Raw genomic sequence first — 24876 nt, 5'->3', positions numbered from 1 at the left:
ATGGATATTTTAGATTGTTTAAGAGAGGCCAAAGAAAAAGTTGGCCTTCAACGTTGGCCGGAGTTTTTAAGAAAAGCTGGATTTTCTGAACTTGATGTTGATCAACAAAAGGAAAGTGAGAAACTTGATGTTTTGGCTCGGAGATGGTCCCAGTCTGAAGGTACAACTATGTAATACTTTTATAAAAAAATAAAAAAATTCCATTTGTGATAAACATATGCTTTAGTGCACGCTAACAGAACACTGAGTATTCGTTGTAAAAATACTTTAACGCCAATAATAACCATTATGAACCAACTTATTCACAATGTTAAAAATAAGAATTAGCTGCAAGTTAGCGAATTACACTTTTTATGAAATGCTTTTAGGAAATAATCAGGTTGCTGCTGTGTTCGATTCAATTAAAATTGAACTTTTTGAAAGTTTGCACGGACCAACAGATAGGAAAGATGTGCTTTCAAAACTGACCTCAAGCCTATTCAGAAACCGTAAGATATAATAGCATTTGACTTCTCAAACCGTATACTTCCACAATTGATACTAATTTCTTTAATAGGGCGAAATCATTCCTTGTTCGTATACGACTTCATTAGAACATACGATGACATAAACTGGAATGAGGAGGTTTTAACACAATTTGGCCGTTGTGATCTTCGCAACAAAAATATTGAAGAGCAGAAATACCAATGTGTTAAGGAATGGATTAAAGCTGAAAACTTAAGTGAGCTAAATATTTAAGCACAGATTGGCATTAGCTTGTTTAAAAACTCATGAAATATTTTTGCATGCTGATTTCAGAGAATATTCAAGAAGTCAGTAAAAAACTTAAGCTTTTGAAATTGATGGTTCCAGAATATAATGAAGGTAGATATAATTTAGGCATATTTTCAACAAATTTGCTTGACATTTTAGGTGTTTTTCTGCTCTGTTTTTCTTTACTTAGTACACTATAATATGTTTATTTTAATAAACTATTTGTTTTTTATTAATGATCAGTATTCACGCACTTAAAAAAATGTTCTTATGTCGAACTCTGTCCGAATCTGTTGGGAAATTATTTATTTAATTGCAACCCATCAATCCTTTATGCCTACTTCATACTTTTTGATTAACATATAAATGTTTCAGATTATGCCAATGAACCTTTTTGGGAACCTTCTCAATATAATGAAGGTAAATATATATATATATATATCTATATGTTTAAACACGGCTAACCCGGGCTTAAAATTTACAAACTAATAATCTTGCAGTTACATTTCAAATAAATAAGAAAATTCGATTATTATTTTTTTACAGTTATTCGCATTTAGTAAAATGTAAAACATACTTAAAAGAGTAAACTGTCTATTTATCAAATCTGTGCTTTCAGCTTATTAACATATTGAATTTAAACATAGTTAAAAATTATTGAAAATCACCTTCTTGAACCTGTTAGCTGCGAATATATCACGTCCGTATGCACACACGTCACGTCCGTATGCGCACACATTACGTCTGTATGCGCAGAAATCACGTCCGTATACGCACAAATCACGTCCGTATACGCAGCAATCACGTTCGTATACGCACACATTAAGTCCGTATGCGCAGAAATCACGTCCGTATACGCACAAATCACGTCCGTATACACAGCAATCACGTTCGTATACGCAGCAATCACGTTCGTATACGCACACATTACGTCCGTATGCGCAGAAATCACGTCCGTATACGCACAAATCACGTCCGTATGCGCACACATCACGTCCGTATGCGCACACATCACGTCCGTATGCGCACACATCACGTCCGTATGCGCACACATTACGTCCGTATGCGCAGAAATCACGTCCGTATACGCACAAATCACGTCCGTATACGCACAAATCACGTCCGTATACGCAGCAATCACGTTCGTATACGCACACATTACGTCCGTATGCGCAGAAATCACGTCCGTATACGCACAAATCACGTTCGTATACGCAGCAATCACGTTCGTATGCGCACACATTACGTCCGTATGCGCAGAAATCACGTCCGTATACGCACAAATCACGTCCGTATGCGCACACATAACGTCAGTATGCGCAGAAATCACGTCCGTATACGCACAAATCACGTCCGTATACACACAAATCACGTCCGTATACGCAGCAATCACGTTCGTATATGCACACATTACGTCCGTATGCGCAGAAATCACGTCCGTATACGCAGCAATCACGATCGTATACGCACACATTACGTCCGTATTCGCAGAAATCACGTCTGTATACGCACAAATCACGTCCGTATATGCAGCAATCACGTTCGTATACGCACACATTACGTCCGTATGCGCAGAAATCACGTCCGTATACGCACAAATCACGTCCGTATACGCAGCAATCACGTTCGTATACGCACACATTACGTCCGTATGCGCAGAAATTACGTCCGTATACGCACAAATCACGTCCGTATACGCAGCAATCACGTTCGTATACGCACAAATCACGTCCGCATACGCAGCAATCACGTTCGTATACGCCAGGGGTTTCCAACCTTTTTACGATCTCGTACCACTTGGACGCTCTGTACTGCCACGCGTACCACTTCCTGCGGAACAACTAATTTAATCCAAGCATATTTTTATGACAACTAGAATTATTTAGCGCTATTTGTAGATTAAGCTATTAAATACTAGATGCCATTCATCAAGAGCAATCATAATTAACGCCCACTGTCCCACCGTGTTGTAAGGCTTTTCAAAGCAACTGTGCTCCTTGTTTGACAAATGTCATGACCTGTATTATAAAGATGGTAATGATACAAGACAACAGGGATAACGTAACAATGAATGGGCTTGAGAACCGACTCCGGCCATAAGACCAATAAGAATAACATCATCGTCGGAATAAAACACACTTCGGAATAAGACCAAAATAGCACTAATACCTAATAGTCGTAATACAAAATAATCGGAATAAGACCTACACCGTCGGAATAACACCTAAATGGCCAAAAGCAGGCCTTAACAACATTGTTGATAACCCAAACCCTACCCTAAGTACACCACTAACTCCCCTAATAATTTCACCACCAACCGATTTTAAAACCCCACCAATAACCCCCAAACAGGCAAAAAATCCGGTGCCAAAACAGCGGCGTCCTAACGGTGCCATTTAAACTAGGGCGCCCAAACGTCGACACTATTGGAGCCTATGCCAGACCCATGACCCCCGATCGTCCAACACCCTCTGCCTACATTTCTGGGCGTTATTATGGCCTTTTAGGCCTAAATTTAGGACTTTTTCCTCAAGATTTAGGTCTTATTCCGACGATTAAGTTCTTCTTCTGTAGCGAATAATTTCTCCGTATTTGGCTTTATATTGTCGTTGGTTTCAATACTGTAGTTTTACAGATTTTTCTGCTTTGGGTATCATTGCTTTTTAGATCTTATTGTGCGTTCCCAACAAAACCAGATAAACAAAATTTAATGTTGTGAATCCAGGTTTTTGTGAAAAACACGGAAGCTACTCGCGTACCACCTAAAAAACCTTCGCGTACCACTAGTGGTTCACGTACCACAGGTTGGGAACCCCTGGTATACGAACACATAACGTCCGTATACGCACAAATCATGTGCGTATAAGCACACAAATCACGTACGTATACGCACACACATCACGTCCGTATACACACAAATCACGTCCATATACGAACACAAATCAAGTCCGTATACGCACACATCATGTCCGTATACGCACATACATCACGTCAGTATACGCACATACATCACGTCCATGTACCCACACATCACGTCCGTATAATCACACAAATCACGTACGTATACGCACACATCATGTCCGTATACGCACATACATCACGTCAGTATACGCACATACATCACGTCCAAATACGCACACACATCACGTCCGTATACGCACATACATCACGTCCATATACGAACACACATCACGTCCGTATACGAACACACATCACGTCAGTATACGCACATACATCACGTCAAAATACGCACACACATCACGTCCGTATACGCACATACATCACGTCCGTATATGCACATACATCACGTCCGTATACGAACACACATCACGTCCGTATACGCACATACATCACGCCCGTATACACACATACATCACGTCCGTATACGCACAAACCACATCCGTATACGCACATACCACCTCCATATACGCAGAAATTACGTCAGTATACACACACACATCACATCCGTATACGCACACACATCACGTCCGTGTACGCACACATTACGTTCGTTAGGAAAAAACTCATCACGTCCGTATGCGCACATACATCACGTCCGTATACACACATACATCACGTCCATATACGCACATACATCACGTCCGTATACGCACACATCACGTCTGTATTAGCACATATAACGTCCATGTACGCACACATTATGTCCGTATATGTACAAATCACGTCTGTTTTGGCAAACATCACATCCGTATACGCACAAACCACGTCCGTATACGCACACAAACCACGTCCGTATATGCACAAACCACGTCCATATACGCACATACATCACGTCGGCGTACGCTCACACATCACATCCGTATACGCACACATCACGTCCGTATACGCACACATCACATAACGGCGCGTTTTGCTGGGAATGTTTTGGTTAGCAAGTTCTAACGAGTGGCAAAATAATGATAAATTTCCATTACGTCATAGTGATAAAAGACAGGTTTTATGTGAAAACAAACGAGATGAAAATATGCAATACGTTAAATTCCAAATTATCCACTAATTATTCCTCCTGACGCTACAATATAACTACAGAATTGTTACAGACTAAACACAATTTATAGAAAGAATAATTTTAAGTATGTTTTTAATAAGGTATAAAAAAATTACCGATGAATATATGAATTGGCTGATGCAAAAGATTACTGTTATTACATCATTACAGAGCAGCGTGCTTATTGCTTATTTTTTGTTAACTCTGGCTATGCTCTGAGTTTAGAATCGAAAACTATAGTTACCGGTTCGACAGTGTCATAAACAAGAGAGTTTATTTGAACAGGGTTATTCAACGGAAAATTTGCTGGGTTATCTGAATTCGTCAAATGTCTGCAGTAAATACAGAATATCTGTCCTACAGATTTAGATACAGTGAATACTGCGTATCGTTTAGTGTCATATGTATTATCAGCAAATATTACACAGCCTTACAGACTTTTCCTTTATTTTTCCTCTTTACAATCTTCACTCTTATTTTAACAAACCATATTTTTCTGCCTCTTTCCTTTTTTAAACATTCACAAAGTACAGAGCTTAGCATAGTCGGAGCAATGGCCACTTCGTTTGCAATGTCACATTTTCGAAACCTGGTGATTTAAGTCAATTGAGATGTTTGGACTTTTTAGACTTGAGTTTGTTTAAGGCAACATCTTTTAGCTTTAGCACCTGAACTTAGCTAACATGAACAACAAGTTTCTGTTGTGTTCAACGTTAAGAAATAATTTAGAAAACAGCAAAAAATAATGGTTATAATTACAAAGATAGCCAACACTTAAAGAAGTTTTCAGCATAAAATATGAAACTAAAATCTGTAAAAATTAAATAGTTTCGAGTAACAAACACTCAAAGTTAACCAAAAACAACACACTTTGTATGTAAACAAAATTTATGGGAAATAAGTATTTAGAATCAAAAGGGAATCATTAAACTTTAGCATAAAATACAATTAATTTGGGTTTATGAAAAAATAAATTCACAATTTTGCATCAATTTAAAAAAACACACTAAGTCTGAAACATATCTTTGTTTAAGGTCGGTTTGAAAATGAAGCTGTGAAGGAAATATCAGAGCTTCAGCAACAAAACTTTGACGTAATAAACCCAATGGGTTTAAAATACAACGAAGAGACGTTTCCACAAGATATCCACCCTCAGTTAGCAAAAATTAATAACTTTTATTATGGTCAATTGGCCAAGAATAAAGAATACAGCCCAACATCACGCCAGACAAATAGAGATTTTGCATGGTCACACAAAGTTAGTTTCGAACAATTTAGGGAAATTATCCATTCCGGAAAATATAGCATTTTAGTCGGGGGACCTGGTTCTGGTAAAACCACTCTTTCTAAGAAGCTTGCCCAATCTGATACAAAGCTTGTGATGCACCAGAGATGCCTGGAGATCCCCAATGAAGAAAAGTTAACTTTAAAACAGTTGATAGTTGATAATGCTTATCCACAACTCGATGAAGAAGCAACTGACAAAGTCTTTAAATGGATAAAAAGGAATCCTTCAAAATGTGTCTTTATATTTGATGGTTACGATCAAGCCACTTGGTCACTTGATAATGTAAATCCCATAAATGCTGCAGTTCATACTCGCTTGTCAGTTGAACAAATAATTGCCAATCTTTGTGGCAAAAAATTCCTACCTGATGCCTCAATAGCTCTTACCTCCAGGCCACATTCCATTATTTTCCTCCAGAAAGAATTACGTCCTAAAAATCTGGTTTACCTGATAGATTTTGAGTTTGTAGATATGCGAGAAATATTTTTTGCTTTTGCTGGTGGAGAAGCCCAGAGAATATGGAACACTTTTAACAGCCAAGCACCCATGTTACTTGATCTTTGTCTTATCCCAATTATGCTTCAATTGACCCTTTTAGCTGCTTTGGGTGCAGATGATGTCACTGAACTTCGCAACACTACTCAGGTTTTCACTGTTTTGCTGAAAAACTTAAGGCACTCGGAATATGCTAGGGCTGGCGATATCGAATCAATGTACAGCACCTTAGGTGAACTTGCTTACAATGCTACTAAGAACTCCACTGTAGTAATGACCCATCAGCAAATAAAGGAAAAGGGTTTGAGTGAAAAAGATGTGCAGGATTTAATAATATCTGTCCCTGGGCTAGAAAGGTTTAACCAGAAGCTGTTCGAAGGTGAACAGAAACTAATATTCCATCACCAAACTCTTCAAGAATATCTCTGCTCTTTGTACATCAGCCAGAACATGAGTTTGGACGAGTTTAGTCAGATAGTTAAGAAATTGGTCTCTCATCCTTACTGGGCGATGGTGAGAAGATTCGGATGTGGACTTCTACTCGGCAGCGATTTCACTGTTCCAGAACCTTCTATACAATCAACACAGCAACCAACTGACGAACAGGTTTGTATGTTCTGTATTTGTATGATATAATATTTGTAGAATGTTGTACAACATGCGCCTAATGTTAACTTGCATGACAAAGCTAATTATTGAGGGCTTTGATACAATGGTTGTGCTGCGCAATAACAGGTGTTATGCTAAAAACAGTCTATAATGCCAAAACGCTTTGAAATGGTTAACATACCCTCTAATTGACATTATATTAACAGTTTAATTACGGCAAAATGATCAAAAATTGAAAAATTTCTAGTTGACATTTTGTCAAATATCTAAAAATTTATCAAATTTTTGCAACAGTTAAAGACCAGTTTGTGTGTAGCACTAGGTAAATTTTCTGGACAATATGACTTGAAACTTTATCAGTTTTATTTTAGATTGCTACTGATCGGAACAAACCTGAAAAGTCTCTGCTTAATCAACAATCAAAAAGCCCAGCAGCCCAATGCACTTCAAACTATCGGTTTGTCACCAATAAAAAATAAATATTTATTTCTCCTGTACAGCTTAGTTGGTACTGCCACGCTTTCCATTATGACAAAAGTTTTGAATTAAAACTTGTTGTTATTTCCATTTTAGATATGACCTATAACTTTTTTAAATGTCCAATATTTGCGTGGAACATACCTAGTTGTGAAATCTGTTGTTAACCAAAATGTGTTTGTAATCAGTGTTGTGGTTGTTTTCCAGTCGTTTTGGCCAGGGATCCGAAAGTTCCAATCCACGATCAGAGTTGGGACAAGACACCTCAGTTCAGCCAACTGCTAGACAAGCAACACAGCAACCAACTGACCAACAGGTTTCTATGTTCTGTATATGTGTCATATAATATTTGTAGAAGGTTTTACAACATGCGTCTAATGTTTGTTTGCATAAGCTGTATTTACTGAGTGCACAGGGGCTAGGGACAAAATGGGTGTGATGCATAATAACAATTTCTCCGATACAAAAAATATTTAAGCCCAAAACGTTTTGAAATGCTTAACATACTTGATTTTCTTGAAATCTCAAACTTGGCGTTGGAACAGCCGCTAAAACCGGTCTGGCTAGGCCAAAACTGGTCCGGCCTTTAAAATCTTTATTCGTTAAAATCTGATAAGAAGCCTGCAAACAGTTCAAATGGTTAAGGTAAACTATGCCTAAACTAAATATAGTAAATATCACCCTCTTTTTTAAACCCTTCAGTGCAAGTTAAAGTTGTATTATTATTAAAAACAAATTTTCAACCGCCCGGTTATATACTGAAAATGTATTAATTTAAACCGATTAAATAAGAAATATGTGAGAATATATAATCGAACCTTATTTAATCAAAATATACAATGAATGAAAAGTCCTTTTTTAACCTCCCGCCACCCCCAAGAAAAATGCTATATTTAGTTTAAACGACAAGATGTGATGATATCTCTGAAATATACCTTTTTCACAAAGATAATATCAGTTGGTCTTATTAAGTTGCCAGTGGTGGTGGGCCTATTTTTTTTTGGTTTGCCTAGGGCTGCAGCCCCTTCAACCCCCGGCTTAATCCATCCCTGATCATTAGCTTTCGATAATTTCTTTTCGATTTTACTGTAATATTTAGTATATTTACTCTAAGCATAGTTTACTTCAACCATGTGGACTTTTTCCAGGATTCTTATTGTTTAAGGATAAATAAGAGCTTTTGAAGGCCGGACCAGTTTTGGCCTAGCCGGACCTGTTTTAGCGGCTGTTCCAACGCCAAAATAGATCCGACCGGATCAATTTTGGCTCCGGACCGAATTTCGCGTTACAGTACAACATGCGCCTAATGTTTATTTGCATAGGCTGTATACTGATTGAATAGGGCTCTGATTGAAGCTGGCTTTACTGCTATACAGAGTATTGGATTATAATTTTGCTTGTTATGATGCAATGTGTATCTATATATATGCACCTAACTTGCAAATTTATTTAATATTTACTATAATAAAGAATATATAATTAAAAATTTCGGAAACTGGAAAAAAAGCAGGTGGTACGCAGCAACATTAAAATCCACTTGGTGGCCAGAAAAATTTGACTACTGTTTCAAGGTACTGGACCCACAATGCTGGCACAAACGTTTAACTCATTATTTATTAACAGTTTTTGCGGTATTAGGTCAAGTAGCTATGTTCGTATGCAGGTCGCCAATCAACAACCATCAACATCTGCCACTCAACCAAGTCAATCTGATGTCGATCAAACCTTAACCGACAATTCGCAGAACCAACAAAATAAAAGTAAGTGGCAATTTTTAAACTTGGCTATACTTAAACTTGTTTTCAACAAGAATAACTGAAATGGCCAAACATTGCAGTACTAGAATATACTTAGTGTGCTAATATGCTTTCAAATTAATTACCATGTTTTTAATTATGTTAGTGGTTTTCAGCAGAACTGGCTTTTAAATCCTGACTTTTTTATATAAATTAAGTTGTCCAACCTGGCATTGTTAATTATAAGATTTAATCCACTTCATGTATTTATTGTTACTGTAAACATTTTACACAACAAACATATTTAATAAAACACAGCAATAAGCATGAGATTAGACAACGCGACAACTAACATCAAAACATTCACTAGTCTGCTGCCATCTTGTGGTTAAATAGTCGTGTAAATAACAAGTAAATAGCGACAAAGTCAAACATTTATAGTAAGACACACATAACTGCTAAAACAACAGTAAACCGTTCTGATTATTAATAATGATTTCCATGTTCACAGTCAAGGCTGAGATGTTCTACGAACACTTTCTCGAGGAATTCAAACGAAACCCCAAAAGTAAGAATATAACCATTCGGTTACTTTGTGATATTTTTACTCGGCTGATTTATTTTAATTTTTTACACCCGTTAACAAAACACCATTGTTTTTGCACTTGTGATGTCACAATCCCCATTACTGGTTAACACCTCATTTGTTTGTTGTTTCTTTGTTTCTTTTTTTTAATATTTAATAAATATAAAGTTGTGTTTAGGTATTGTTGAAATGATTGTTGATTTGCAAGAATGCAATGAAGCAGTGTTCCAATCTTTCGCAAAGCACTTCCCTGTGGAGGCTGATTTTGGCGAACAACCCATCGGTACAAGTTCATGCCACGCTTTGGGGCGGATGCTCCAGCATGTCGACAAACCAATCGAGAAGTTGAGTCTGTGGAGATGCGACCTGACAAGTCAAGGTTTAAAACTCATTTGCGAAGCAATCGGGAAAATGCCTCTCAAGGTAAAGTGCTTTATTGTCGACATTTTGTTGTTGAATATTACCGCCACCAACTTTTATATTTTACTTTTAAACAATGATAAAGATTAAGCGTCAGTATGTAAAAAATGACAAAATATAAATTAAGATTAACCCTAATAAAAAACTAAAGCACCTGTTCTAGGCAAGTGGGCAAGCCGCAACTAAATAAAATGTAGTCAGCAAAATGACGTAACAACCACAGATAATAAAACATCGATCAAAGGCTGTTGGTGTGGTGTAGTCTTTGTGATAAAACCACATTGTGAAGACGTTTTGGTAACATGGAGAACATCTAAAAACTCAAGTTGGTTGCTATCAGTAGAAAATTCTGATTACTTTAAAATGATTAATCACGATTCGACCTTGTGGCTCACTTTAATCGACCTTGTGGCTCACTTTGTTAATTTAATCCGCTAGTCAATTTGTTGTTTCAGATCAAGATTCTGGATCTGGGTTATAACCGCATCGAAGACGAAGTAGCCCTTGAGCTTTCTCGCGCCCTCCCAAACATCGAGTGGTTGTATCTGACTGGCTGCAACCTGACAAGTCAAGGTTTGAAACACATTTTCAAAGGAATCGGGAAAATGACTCACAAGGTAAAGTGCATTATTGTCGACATTTTGTTGTTCAATGTTACCGCGACTAGGAATGTTCAAAGTGAAAAAAAAAGTACCCTTGAACAATAGGTTTCGAATCCAGAATAACGAACCAGAATTTCGAATCCCAGTGTATTTGTTATTAACTATTTTCCTTCTATTTTTGTTATTCTTAATATATAATATTCATAATATATATACAGGTCTTTAGCGACTCAGCAATCAATCAGAAAGCGTTTTCTAACTCGATATAGTAATCGACAAATTAAATTACAGATGATTTACATTCTAAACAACTGCCATTTGAAGCAGTTGTTTAAATTGCGATACACAACTGCAGAAAAAAAAACAACAGAGAAACATATAATTATAAAAAACAGGTTGTTGCCCCAATTAATTTTTAGTAAATATAGTAAGTGAAATGCAACACAATAAATTCTTCACAAATTCTGTTCGTTTTTATAAGTTATTGTTTGTGATTTAGTTTAATTTACTACAAACGTCTTCTGTGAATAAGCCGGTCAAACATTATGATGCAAAGAATACTAAGTTACTACTGCCAGTAATGCGTTACTATTAATTAAAAATTACGCTGCCAGTAACCTCGCTGAATATTGGCCTAAAGTTGACCTTGAGTAACCCCGTAACGCGTTTTGTCCAAGGCAAGCAAATTTTACGATGGAATGATACTTTTGCAACTTGTCGCATTTAAGGAAGCGAAGTATGTAAACACACGAGTGAAATGCAAGCAAAATATTCATGCTTCAAAAATGATAAAAATTAATGGAAAGGAGAGTGTTTAGTTTTCAAGCCAGCCACAATTGTCTCAGTTTCATGCAAAGATAGCGAGGATTTAAATCACATCTTGGTTGTTATCAACATAGCAAAGCAGTTAAAGGTGTTTCAGGGTCAGCTAAGGTGACGAAATATTTTGCCACAACAGGAAGTAAGGCGAAAGATGACGTCACTGCTGACGAGGCTACTTATGCTTTTAACACAAATAAGCACCACAATAACTTTTTAACAATGAATTGTACGTCATCTTTGCTGAAAAAACATTTGCCGATTATATATATCCATGCCCCCCCACGAACTAAATTTTGCCAATTTTACAACAGGATTGCGGCGTGTCTCATCGCACCCTCGAAAATAAAATTTTGTTCAACTATGCGAAGCCATTTTTCGCTCTACACGCGTGACGCGGGTGTTTTTTGTCTTTTTGATATAAATACGTCACGTTTTGTAACTTTGTTACGTAACTAGTGACGTCCTCTGATCCGGAGTTGGTTAATGCAACCGTAGTAAATATGGCAACCCTACTTTTCAAAATCTAATCCGCTCGTCAATTTGTTTTTTCAGATCAAGGAGCTGGTTCTGAGCGAAAACCGCATCGACGACGAAGTAGCTCTTGAGCTTTCTCGCGTCCTCCCAAACATCGAGGAGTTGGATTTGAGGAACTGCAACCTGACAAGTCAAGGTTTAAAACACATTTGCAAAGCAATCGGGAAAATAACTCACAAGGTAAAGTGCTTTATTGTCGACATTTTGTTGTTCAATGTTACCGCGACTAGGAATGTTCAAAGTAGAATCCCAAAGTATTCTAGAATAATAGCTTTCGAATCCAGAATAATGAATCAAGAGTCTTGAATCCCAGTGCATTTGTCGTAAATTATTTACGTTCTATTTTTTTGGTGAAATATTTATAATATATATATAGCCTTTACCGACTCAGTAATTAATCAAAAAACTTTTTTTAACATATCGATGTAGCAATCGAAAAATTAAATTACAGATGATTTACATTCTAAACAACTGTCATTTAAAGCAGTTGTTTAAATTGCGATACATTATTGTAGGAAAAAAACAAAAAAAAATAATAATTATACAAACCGGGTTGTTGCCCCAACTTAATTTTTAGTAAATATAGTAAGTGAAATGCAACACAATAAATTTTTTACAAATTCTGTTCGTTTTTATAAGGTATTATTGTGATTTAGTTTTAGTTTACTACAAACGTCTTCCGTCAATAAGCCGGTCAAATATTATGATGTAAAGAATACAAAGTTACTATAGTGCCAGTAATGCATTACTATTACTTAACAATTACGCTGTGAGTAACTTCGCTAAATATTGCCCTAAAGTTGACCTTAAGTAACCCCGTAACGCGTTTGGTCCAAGGCCAGCACGTTTTACGATGGAATGATACTTTTGCAACTTGCCGCATTTAAGGAAATTGCAAAATATTCATGCTTCAAAAATGATAAAAATTAATGGAAATGAGAGTGTTTAGTTTTCAAGCCAACCACAATTGTCTCAGTTTCATGCAAAGGTAGCGGGGATTTAAAATCACATCTTGGTTGTTATAAACATAGCAAAGCAGTAAAAAATGTTTCAGGGTCAGCTAAGGTGGCGAAATTATTTGCCACAACAGGAAGTAAGGCGGAAGATGACGTCACTGCTGACGAGGGTACTTATGCTTTTAACACAAATAAGCACCACAATAACTTTTTATCAATGAATTGTACGTCATCTTTGCTGAAGAAACGTTTCCCGGTTCTGTATATCCATAACCCCCCACGAACTAAATTTTTGCCAATTTTGCAATAGGAATGCGGCGTGTCTCATCGCACCCTCGAAAATAAAATTTTGTTCAACTATGCGAAGCCATTTTTCGCTCTACACGCGTGACGCGAGTGTTTTTTGTCTTTTTGATATAAATACGTCACGTTTTGTAACTTTGTTACGTAACTAGTGACGTCCTCTGATCCGGAGTTGGTTAATGCAACCGTAGTAAATATGGCAACCCTACTTTTCAAAATCTAATCCGCTCGTCAATTTGTTTTTTCAGATCATGTTGCTGGTTCTGAGCGAAAACCGCATCGAAGACGAAGTAGCTCTTGAGCTTTCTCGCGTCCTCCCAAACATCGAAGGGTTGTATCTGTTCAAATGCAACCTGACAAGTCAAGGTTTAAAACACATTTGCAAAGCAATCGGGAAAATAACTCACAAGGTAAAGTGCTTTATTGTCGACATTTTGTTGTTCAATGTTACCGCGACTAGGAATGTTCAAAGTAGAATCCCAAAGTATTCTAGAATAATAGCTTTCGAATCCAGAATAATGAATCAAGAGTCTTGAATCCCAGTGCATTTGTCGTAAATTATTTACGTTCTATTTTTTTGGTGAAATATTTATAATATATATATAGCCTTTACCGACTCAGTAATTAATCAAAATACTTTTTTTAACATATCGATATACTAATAGAAAAATTAAATTACAGATGATTTACATTCTAAACAACTGTCATTTAAAGCAGTTGTTTAAATTGCGATACATTATTGTAGGAAAAAAACAAAAAAAAATAATAATTATACAAACCAGGTTGTTGCCCCAACTTAATTTTTAGTAAATATAGTAAGTGAAATGCAACACAATAAATTCTACACAAATTCTGTTCGTTTTTATAAGGTATTGTTGTGATTTAGATTTAGTTTACTACAAACGGCTTCCGTCAATAAGCCGGTCAAACATTATGATGTAAAGAATACAAAGTTACTACTGCCAGTAATGCATTACTATTACTTAACAATTACGCTGTGAGTAACCTCGCTAAATATTGCCCTAAAGTTGACCTTAAGTAACCCCGTAACGCGTTTTGTCTAAGGCCAGCACGTTTTACGATGGAATGATACTTTTGCAACTTGTCGCATTTAAGGAAATTGCTAAATATTCATGCTTCAAAAATGATAAAAATTAATGGAAATGAGAGTGTTTAGTTTTCAAGCCAGCCACATTTGTCTCAGTTTCATGCAAAGGTAGCGGGGATTTAAAATCACATCTAGGTTGTTATAAACATAGCAAAGCAGTTAAAGGTGTTTCAGGGTCAGCTAAGGTGGCGAAATTATTTGCCACAACAGGAAGTAAGGCGGAAGATGACGTCACTGCTGACGAGGGTACTTATGCTTTTAACACAAATAAGCACCACAATAACTTTTTATCAATGAGTTGTACGTCATCTTTGCTGAAGAAACGTTTCCCGATTCTGTATATTCATAACCCCCCACGAACTAAATTTTGCCAATTTTACAATAGGATTGCGGCGTGTCTCATCGCACCCTCGAAAATAAAATTTTGGTCAACTATGCGAAGCCATTTTTCGCTCTACACGCGTGACGCGAGTGTTTTTTGTCTTTTTGATATAAATACGTCACGTTTTGTAACTTTGTTACGTAACTAGTGACGTCCTCTGATCCGGAGTTGGTTAATGCCACCGTAGTAAATATGGCAACCCTACTTTTCAAAATCTAATCCGCTCGTCAATTTGTTGTTTCAGATCAAGTGGCTGGATCTGAGTGAAAACCGCATCGACGACGAAGGAGCTCTTGAGCTTTCTCGCGTCCTCCCAAACATCGAGCAGTTGTATCTGGGAAAATGCAACCTGACAAGTCAAGGTTTAAAACACATTTGCAAAGCAATCGGGAAAATAACTCACAAGGTAAAGTGCTTTATTGTCGACATTTTGTTGTTCAATGTTACCGCGACTAGGAATGTTCAAAGTAGAATCCCAAAGTATTCTAGAATAATAGCTTTCGAATCCAGAATAATGAATCAAGAGTCTTGAATCCCAGTGCATTTGTCGTAAATTATTTACGTTCTATTTTCTGTGAAATATTTATAATATATATATAGCCTTTACCGACTCAGTAATTAATCAAAAAACTTTTTTTAACATATCGATGTAGCAATCGAAAAATTAAATTACAGATGATTTACATTCTAAACAACTGTCATTTAAAGCAGTTGTTTAAATTGAGATACATTATTGTAGGAAAAAAACAAAAAAAAATAATAATTATACAAAACAGTTTGTTGCCCCAACTTAATTTTTAGTTAATATAGTAAGTGAAATGCAACACAATAAATTCTATACAAATTCTGTTCGTTTTATAAGGTATTATTGTGATTTAGTTTTAGTTTACTACAAACGTCTTCCGTCAATAATCTGGTCAAACATTATGATGTAAAGAATACAAAGTTACTATAGTGCCAGTAATGCATTACTATTACTTAACAATTACGCTGTGAGTAACCTCCCTAAATATTGCCCTAAAGTTGACCTTAAGTAACCCCGTAACTCGTTTTGTCTAAGGCCAGCACGTTTTACGCTGGAATGATACTTTTGCAACTTGTCGCATTTAAGGAAATTGCAAAATATTCATGCTTCAAAAATGATAAAAATTAATGGAAATGAGAGTGTTTAGTTTTCAAGCCAGCCACAATTATCTCAGTTTCATGCAAAGGTAGCGTGGATTTAAAATCACATCTTGGTTTTTATAAACATAGCAAAGCAGTAAAAGGTGTTTCAGGGTCAGCTAAGGTGACGAAATATTTTGCCACAACAGGAAGTAAGGCGAAAGATGACGTCACTGCTGACGAGGGTACTTGTGCTTTTAACACAAATAAGCACCACAATAACTTTTTATCAATGAATTGTACGTCATCTTTGCTGAAGAAACGTTTCCCGATTATATATATCCATGGCCCACCACGAACAAAAGATTTGCCAATTTTACAATAGGAATGCCGTGTGTCTCATCGCACCCTCGAAAATGAAATTTTTGGTCAACTATGCGAAGCCATTTTTCGCTCTACACGCGTGACGCGAGTGTTTTTTGTCTTTTTGATATAAATACGTCACGTTTTGTAACTTTGTTACGTAACTAGTGACGTCCTTTGATCTGGAGTTGGTTAATGCAACCGTAGTAAATATGGCAACCCTACTTTTCAAAATCTAATCCGCTCGTCAATTTGTTTTTTCAGATCAAGGAGCTGGTTCTGAGTTATAACCGCATCGACGACGAAGTAGCTCTTGAGCTTTCTCGCGTCCTCCCAAACATCGAGGGGTTGGATCTGTTCAACTGCAAACTGACAAATCAAGGTTGGGGATACATTTGCAAAGCAATCGGGAAAATAACTCACAAGGTAAAGTGCTTTATTGTCGACATTTTGTTGTTCAATGTTATCGCGACTAGGAATATTTAAAGTAGAATCCCAAAGTATTCTAGAATAATAGCTTTCGAATCCAGAATAATGAATCAAGAGTCTTGAATCCCAGTGCATTTGTCGTAAATTATTTACGTTCTATTTTTTTGGTGAAATATTCATAATATATATGTATAGGCGTTAACGACAAATCAGCAATTAATCATAAAATTTTTCTGACATATCGATATATAAAATTTAAAATTACAGATGATTTACATTCTAAACAACTGTCATTTAAAGCAGTTGTTTAAATTGCGATACATTATTGTAGGAAAAAAACAAAGAAAAATAATAATTATACAAACCGGGTTGTTGCCCCAACTTAATTTTTAGTAAATATAGTAAGTGAAATGCACCACAATAAATTCTATACAAATTCTGTTCGTTTTATAAGGTATTGTTGTGATTTAGTTTTAATTTACTACAAACGTCTTCTGTCAATAAGCCGGTCAAATATTATGATGTAAAGAATACAAAGTTACTACTGCCAATAATGCGTTACTAACACTGCTGACGAGGGCCGTTATGCTTTTCACACAGTTAAGCACCACAATAACTTTTTATCAATGAATTGTACGTCATCTTTGCTAAAAAAACGTTTACCGATAACCCCCCGCGAACTAAATATTTTTTTGCCAATTTTACAATAGAAATGCCGTGTGTCTAATCGCAGCCTCGAAAAGTTTAGTCAACTATACGAAGCCCACTTTCGCTCTACACGCGAGACGCGAGTGTTTTCCGTCTTTTTAATATAAATACGTCACGTTTTGTAACTTTATGACGTAACTTGTGACGTCCTCTGATCTGGAGTTGGCCAGTTCAACCGTATTAAGTTTGTCCAGAATTTGTCGTTTCAAAATATGGTAACCCTACCATTTAAAATCTAATCCGCTCGTCAATTTGTTGTTTCAGATCAAGCAGCTGAATCTGAGTCTTAACCGCATCGACGACGAAGTAGCTCTTGAGCTTTCTCGCGTCCCCCCAAACATCGAGGAGTTGAATCTGTACAACTGTAACCTGACTAGTCAAGGTTTGAAACACATTTGCAAAGCAATCGGGAAAATGACTCACAAGGTAAAGTGCTTTATTGTCAACATTTTGTTGTTCAATGTTACCGCGACTAGGAATGTTCAAAGTAGAATCCCAAGGTATTCTAGAATAAAAGCTTTCGAATCCAGAATAACTAATCCTTGTGCATTTGTAAGAAATTATTTACCTTTTGTTTTTTTGGTGAAATATTCATAATATATATAATCTTAAACGACTCAGCAATTAATCATAAAACTTGCCAATATAGTAATGAAATACAACTTAATAAATTCTTCACAAATTCTGTTCGTTATTTGTAAGGTATTCTTGTGATTTAGTTTTAGTTTACTACAAATGTGATCTGTCAATAAGACGGTCAAACATTGTGATGTAAAGAATAAAGTCATTAATGCTAGTAACGCGTTGTCACTTAACAATTACGCTATGAGTAACCTCGCTGAATATTGGCCTAAATTTGACCTTGAGTAACCTCGCAACGCGTTTTGTCCAAAACCAGCACATTTTACGATGGAATGTTACTTTTGCAACTTGTCGCATTTAAGGAAATTGCGAAATCCCTGCATTGGCATTACACGTTAGTCGTCCGCCCAATAACACTTGCTTTGCAAATAATAAATACACGAAGGTTATTGGCAAGTAATTGGTCTCACAAAAACCCGTACAACGCACTACATGAATACATTTAAAGCAAGCGCAGTATTTCTTTCGCCACCGCTACAAACTTGCAGTGAAACGAGTAATTTATATTGGTTCCAATTACCCGACATACAGGGCAAAATTGGATCCGAATATAAGGATGAGGGGCCCGATATTCTAAGGATCCGATATTTTACTTTGAACATCCCTACCCACCAATAAAAATGCATGAAATAACTAACCATAAACTCACCTAATTTTAACAATATTTCATTTATGTTTTCATTTATTTATTTTTTCTGTTTTTGTATCGTGTTTAACCGCGTTGGTACGAAATAATAATTACGGGAACAACTTGTAGAGCAATGCTGCATATATCATGTTTCTGTATTGATTATCTTTTAAAACAAACGGCTAAATTGGATTCGAAACTAAGGATCCAATATTCTACTTAAAAACATGTTGAAAGCACGATTTGACCTTGACCTTGTGGCTCATATTAATCGACCTTTCAAAATCTAATCCGCTCGTCAATTTGTTGTTTCAGATCGAGATTCTGGATCTGAGAAGTAACCGCATCGGCGACGAAGGTGCTCTTGAGCTTTCTCGCGTCCTCCCAAACATCGAGCAGTTGTGGGTCCAGGATTGTGACATCACTGAGGAAGGCGAGGAGGTGATCAGATCGAAACTGAAAGAACTTGGACGTGACGTGAGTAACAACAATAAATAATAATAAACCTAAATCACTGACACGAGAAGCCGCTATGTTACGTCACAATGTAAAAAGTTGGTCTAACACCAACCACTAGAGGCGCCTAAAAAATAAATAAATATAAAAAGGGTGAGAACAATATATTGTTATTATGATAAAAGGAATAATTAGGTTTTTCGCCTAAAATATAAATATATCTGTAGTTGTAACTGTTAAACTTCTCTGAAACAAAAATTGAAATATAAAGTGTGTTAAAAAGCGAAACATAATTTTTATATTTATGTTTTACGACTAATTTACTAGCGCAAGAAATACACTTATTGCTTTGAGCCAATGCCGTTTTGTTTATCTTGGCATGGAGTGACAGTTTCTGGAATAATATTAAAAACACTTTGGAAAAATGGTAGTTTTTATTCCAAAAGTTTGCATGACTCAGCAAAATAGCAGTAAATTATAAATCCCTGATAAAAATTGATAAAATTCCCATGTTACAAAATAAATATACGTGAACAGCGTATTAAATGTGCATTAGGAAAAGTCACTAAATTATCTGTAAAAAAAACACATTTCATTTGTAAATTTATTTTAATCTTTATTTTCCTCATAAGTTCAAACCAAATTTTCGCTAATAAATCACATTCTAAATAATAACTCAAGTTTCCCATCCAGCGATTAAATCTAAGTTTAGGGCTCGGAAACCTAAGGTTCGTTTAATAATGTAATCCCTATCGCAGATAAATCTAAACTATAACTTGTCATCATGACTCGAAAAACCTGCCGTGATCATTTTGAAACAGTAACTATTACAACTAAAAAAAGTATTACCCCAAAACCTGTTTGTTTTTTCGCGGCTGTTAGTTTATTGAATCTCTTTGCATCCATGGCCTTGTTCGTACCACGGAACACCGTAATCAAAGTTTTGTAAACTTAGCAAATGTATTTTTTATTCGCCTAATATGCTATCTTTTTAAACGATCACTATTTTTGCCAACCTAAACAAGATGATGAATTATATGACTCTCGTGGAAATACAACAAACATGTTCTGTTTTATGGATCCCTTAGCTGAAAAGGTTACCCACCCCTGCCTTAGTTTGACTTGTCATTCCCTGAAATCTTGCGTCGGAGTCTTAGACGCATACTAGATGTTGAATTATATGAATCTCATGAAAATACTCACAAATTAATGGTCGTCCCACTTTGGAAAGGCTAAAAAGAAATTGGAAATAAATTCCTTATCTTCCGTTTTACCTTATCTTAAGGAGCGAGAGGTATTCGCTACTCACTCAATAATCCGAGCAGCTATGCTTATTCTTATTAATTTGACTCTGTGATGTTAAATAGGCTGAAAAGAAACCAAAGTTACACTTGCTTTGAAACCTTTTACAGCATTTTATTTGCTTCCATCTTTTGTTTTGCAGATGCACTACGTGGATTTTGGCTTATTTCAATAGTTCAAATAGGGAAGCAACTATTTGACTCTGTGATGTTGTTTTTACGCAACACGCTTCAGCCTTCCTGTTCATTTGGTCGCCAACAACCTTCCAATGCTCAACAGTGCTGTGGTTGTTTTGAAACTTAAACCAATGTACTTATCATCGCAATCCTCGTTTAAAACGTAACTTACACTTAACTGAATGAAACATGTACACATATGTGTGTTTGCAACTGTGATCTAGCCCCTTTTTTCAAACCATTACGGTTTACGTGTAATTTGTAAACCGAACGCCATCGCAGACTCACTAAATCTGTTGATCTATTAAATAGCCTTCAGTGAGGTTCGAACTCACGACCCCTGGTTATACAGAATATCGCTCTACCAACTAAGCTACACAAGCTCGGAAAAGTTTCTCGACTCGCTCCTTTCTAAGCCTGTGTAGCGCGTATAACAGCGTGGAAATTTATACATTGGCATTATCAATTGTGTTGTATATATGAAATTATAAATGCATCTTCGTTCATAAGCTTTACATGAACATAGTCGTTTTGTTTTATGTAATCTATTAACCTAGGGCTGCCATATGAAGTGTATTAAATAATTTGTGAAATAAATATGAATGCCCATTTGATAATCACTTAAGATGCTCAAATGTCTTTTCATGCATCTGTGTGTTCTTGCTTATATTTTTATATGCTTTTTGTATGAAATCAAGGTCAAACCAAATGACTTTTAAATGACAGGAATGAGATCTAATATTTTTTTTTATCAATGTACATAAATTTGCGTTATTTTAGTTTTTTTTGTGCTGTTGGGCGATAAATAATTGTTACGTGTTTTACTTACCACTACAACGTTATCACCGGTTGCTAATTACGCCGACTGTAGATTTTAACATTCAATATTAATTTGCCCCTTTACTCTTAAACATAGGGTTAGGAATTAAGTTTTCGCATTTCGGGACATATACAATGACGTAATGTTTTCGTGCTGTCTCGTGTGCTGTTCGCGTGTTTAATTGGACTCCGGACATGTTATTTTCTATCTCAAACAAACTTCAAATCTAACACCCATTATTATCGCCCGTATACCGCCTTGATAGCTGGGTTTAAATTTACATGAAAAGCCCGCCATGTAATCTTTCCACGAGACCCCCTGTAAACCAGCGGCCGTGGGTCCCCGGCAGCGCCTAGGTGCCCGTGAGAAAGAGTTTTTGAACAGTGTATAGATTTTAGTAGACGTTTGGGCTGCGCCTGGTGCATTTAGCAAGTAAGACGTAAGGTGTTATATGCTCTGTCATTTGTTTGTTTGTGAGTAATTTTGTCCTAGTATAACAACTGTTTGTGGTGTGGTAGATTTCAACTCTTGCATCTAATAAATTTGTACATTGGGTTAAGTGTTCTGTTTTTTAATATAAACTTTCCTTACTAGGTTATTTAATATCCGAATTAAGAACTCACTGGCGGCTTTAACAAGAGGTCTTGATAATTCTCTAAAATTACTAGTTAAAGATGTGTTTATTATGTTCGGCCTAATTCAAGAATGTACAAAGTTACACCAAATTAAAATTATCAGAGACATATAACTTTAAAGCATCTCGCTCAATAGACTGTCAGAGGTTGATTCCTACACCACAATTGGCCGATAGTTATTGACCTGTCGTTGTAAGACAGGGGTCGGCAACCTACGGCCCGCGGGCCGGATCCGGCGTGCCGATGAAATTGATCCGGCCCGGAAAAAAAATTAGAAACGAGCCTATTTTACATACTTTTTGACTATTTTGACTACGTAAGAGCGAAAAATTTTCAAAATAGTCAAAAAGCAAAATAGTCAATAAGACCATTCTACGTCCGGTTTGTTTACGTTTTGATGCTGTCTTTTGAACTAGATTAGCTCTTTATTACCGTTGCGCCGTGGAAGGTTGCCAAGTGCGTCGCGGAAAAACGAAAAAACATACTTATTCTAAAATATTGGACATATATTTTTTAACGTTTTATTTATTTTTCATTTTCGGCAATGCATGAAAACTTGCAAGAAATTTAAAAGAAATGCCCGTATACAACAAAAAAAATCGCGCTCGCTTCGCTCGCCAGGTCTACTTTGACCCAAAAGGTTAACAAACACTGAGCTATAGATGAAGTGTTATCGCGTTTCCTCAAAGTACTTTTATTACACTCTTTATATGTATTATGCATATTAACGTGTGAACTAGAATTTTAAACCGAGCAACGCCTTTTTTCGCGCATTGCGACAACACTTTACTGCCTCCTTAAATGTAATTAAACACGTTTTTAAGTGCAAAAACGATCCGAGGCCTGCCTGATTCAAATTTCTAACATGTTAATAACACAATTATTAGTTAACATTTTGTGCGGTCCGCAAAGACCTTTTTGAGTTTGATTTTGGGCCGCGACTAGAAAAAGGTTGCCGACCCCTGATGTAAGAGCTTATGATATAACAGGGGTGGACAACACGCGGCTCTTCACCCAATTATATGCGGCTCTTACCTTCATGTTGCACCTATGATTTTTTGGAATGTTTCGATTTTGTTTTGTTAGGAGGTTAAGTTATGGATTTTTGCGCGAAAGTTTGAACTTTTTTATTTAGCGTTTGCGCTTTTGCTATGAACTGCCGCATCGAACACAAATAAATATTCTAGCAAACCGTTTCGAGCAGCAACTGACTGAGTTATAACGCAATACTCAAAAACTATAAAGGAGCAAAAACAACACGGCTGCTCATAAGCGCTGCAAGTAAACGTTCTGTCAGTTAAAATGGTGACTATTGTGCTCATTATTTACAAAAAAAGAAAGAGAAATGCATGAAAAGTGTTTTGAATCTACGGCGACACTTGTTTTCGTTGCAGCTTTTTAAACAAGGCAAACAATTGCTGTCGATTATAGTTTATTTTTTAAATTTGCGTTGTTAAAAATGAAGTACTACGCAGAAAACCGTAAGCGCAATACAAATTTGTAGCATTTTTTTTCAATTTATTTTTACAATTATGAGGAAATTAGTTTGGCGAGTTCAATGTTAAATATTATCAACTTTCCCATTTTATTAATTTGTAAATAATATTTATACTCACCTGGCGCTTTGCTCAGCTTTAGCTTTAGTTTTTGCAAACAATTAATGTAAAATTGCAAAACATAGCTTTTTAATGATAACGAATTGCAGTACTCGGTAAAGTAGAGTTAAAAAGCTGTGTTTTATTTTTGCCTCGCTATAGCGCATTTCTTTAAACATGCGATAATAATTAACGCGTTTCACGTTTGACCAGGACCGCCCTCTGTACGGAACCGGTTTATTTGACTGGTGCCTAACGCAGTAGGAAGTTTGGAACGCAAAAGTTTGAATAGCTTGGGAGTGAATATTTTCCTGCACAATATGTGAGAAAAAATCCCCAAATTACAGGATCTTATACGGAAGAACAAAAAAGTGCCTTAAATACCGACCGGCCACAATGAACACACGGGTGTTTGATTACTTGTTCCTGCCGACGTAGAACAGTGGTTCTTAATCATTTTCTACCGCGCCCACCTTTGGTAATTCTCCTGTGCCTTGCGCCCCCCGTAGGTCTTAAATATATCATACTAAAAGCGTTATTTTTCGATAACATATCAATGAGGTAACATGAAAACAACAAAGTACACTCTAATCGTTTATTTGATTTGAAATGGGTAAACTTTAATATAGAACCTGGCGCACTGGGATTGTTTGCCCGTGCGCGATATGTTAATTTTGATCTGATTTTGACAAAAATGTTGTGAGGACATTTACTCACAGTTAAGGCTGCAAAGAAACCACGTCGAAATGTCGCCCGGAGCGCAAACATTAAACATTGCATAAAACGTGTTTTAAAATATGTGGTGACACACAATGCAATGACCATAATACAAATAACATTACAAATTCGCGCAAAAATTCTGAGTACCCCGGCGCTAAACAGTTGTGATATATGAAATGAGCGCAAAACATTTTCGCAGTTTTATTGTTGAAGTTGGC

General features: G+C 36.3%; 1 protein-coding gene across 1 annotated transcript; it reads left to right on the top strand.

Annotated features, from left to right (window-relative positions):
- On the top strand, positions 1–19452 carry LOC146141399 (NACHT, LRR and PYD domains-containing protein 3-like). The gene is made up of 13 exons (XM_083390101.1): positions 1–160; positions 5797–7151; positions 7820–7947; positions 9270–9391; positions 9879–9935; positions 10132–10376; positions 10829–10990; positions 12350–12511; positions 13839–14000; positions 15325–15486; positions 16812–16973; positions 17949–18110; positions 19270–19452. The coding sequence occupies exons 1-13, from the start codon at positions 1–3 to the stop codon at positions 19450–19452; spliced, it is 3222 nt and encodes a 1073-aa protein (XP_083246227.1).
- The last annotated feature ends 5424 nt before the right edge of the window (positions 19453–24876 follow it).

Source organism: Ascidiella aspersa, chromosome 5, assembly GCF_963924565.1.
Source record: "Ascidiella aspersa chromosome 5, kaAscAspe10.2, whole genome shotgun sequence".
Classification (NCBI taxonomy): Eukaryota; Metazoa; Chordata; class Ascidiacea; order Phlebobranchia; family Ascidiidae; genus Ascidiella; species Ascidiella aspersa.
The sequence above is the reverse complement of the archived record's forward strand: the minus strand, read 5'-3'. Positions and strand labels throughout refer to the sequence as shown.

Excerpts from the sequence above, each read along its gene's own strand:
- LOC146141399 (XM_083390101.1), top strand. The coding sequence starts at position 1 with ATGGATATTTTAGATTGTTTAAGAGAGGCCAAAGAAAAAGTTGGCCTT. Across the intron at positions 9,392-9,878 it reads GCAGAACCAACAAAATAAAA|TCAAGGCTGAGATGTTCTAC; the intron begins GTAAGTGGCAAT and ends CCATGTTCACAG. Across the intron at positions 9,936-10,131 it reads ATTCAAACGAAACCCCAAAA|GTATTGTTGAAATGATTGTT; the intron begins GTAAGAATATAA and ends AGTTGTGTTTAG.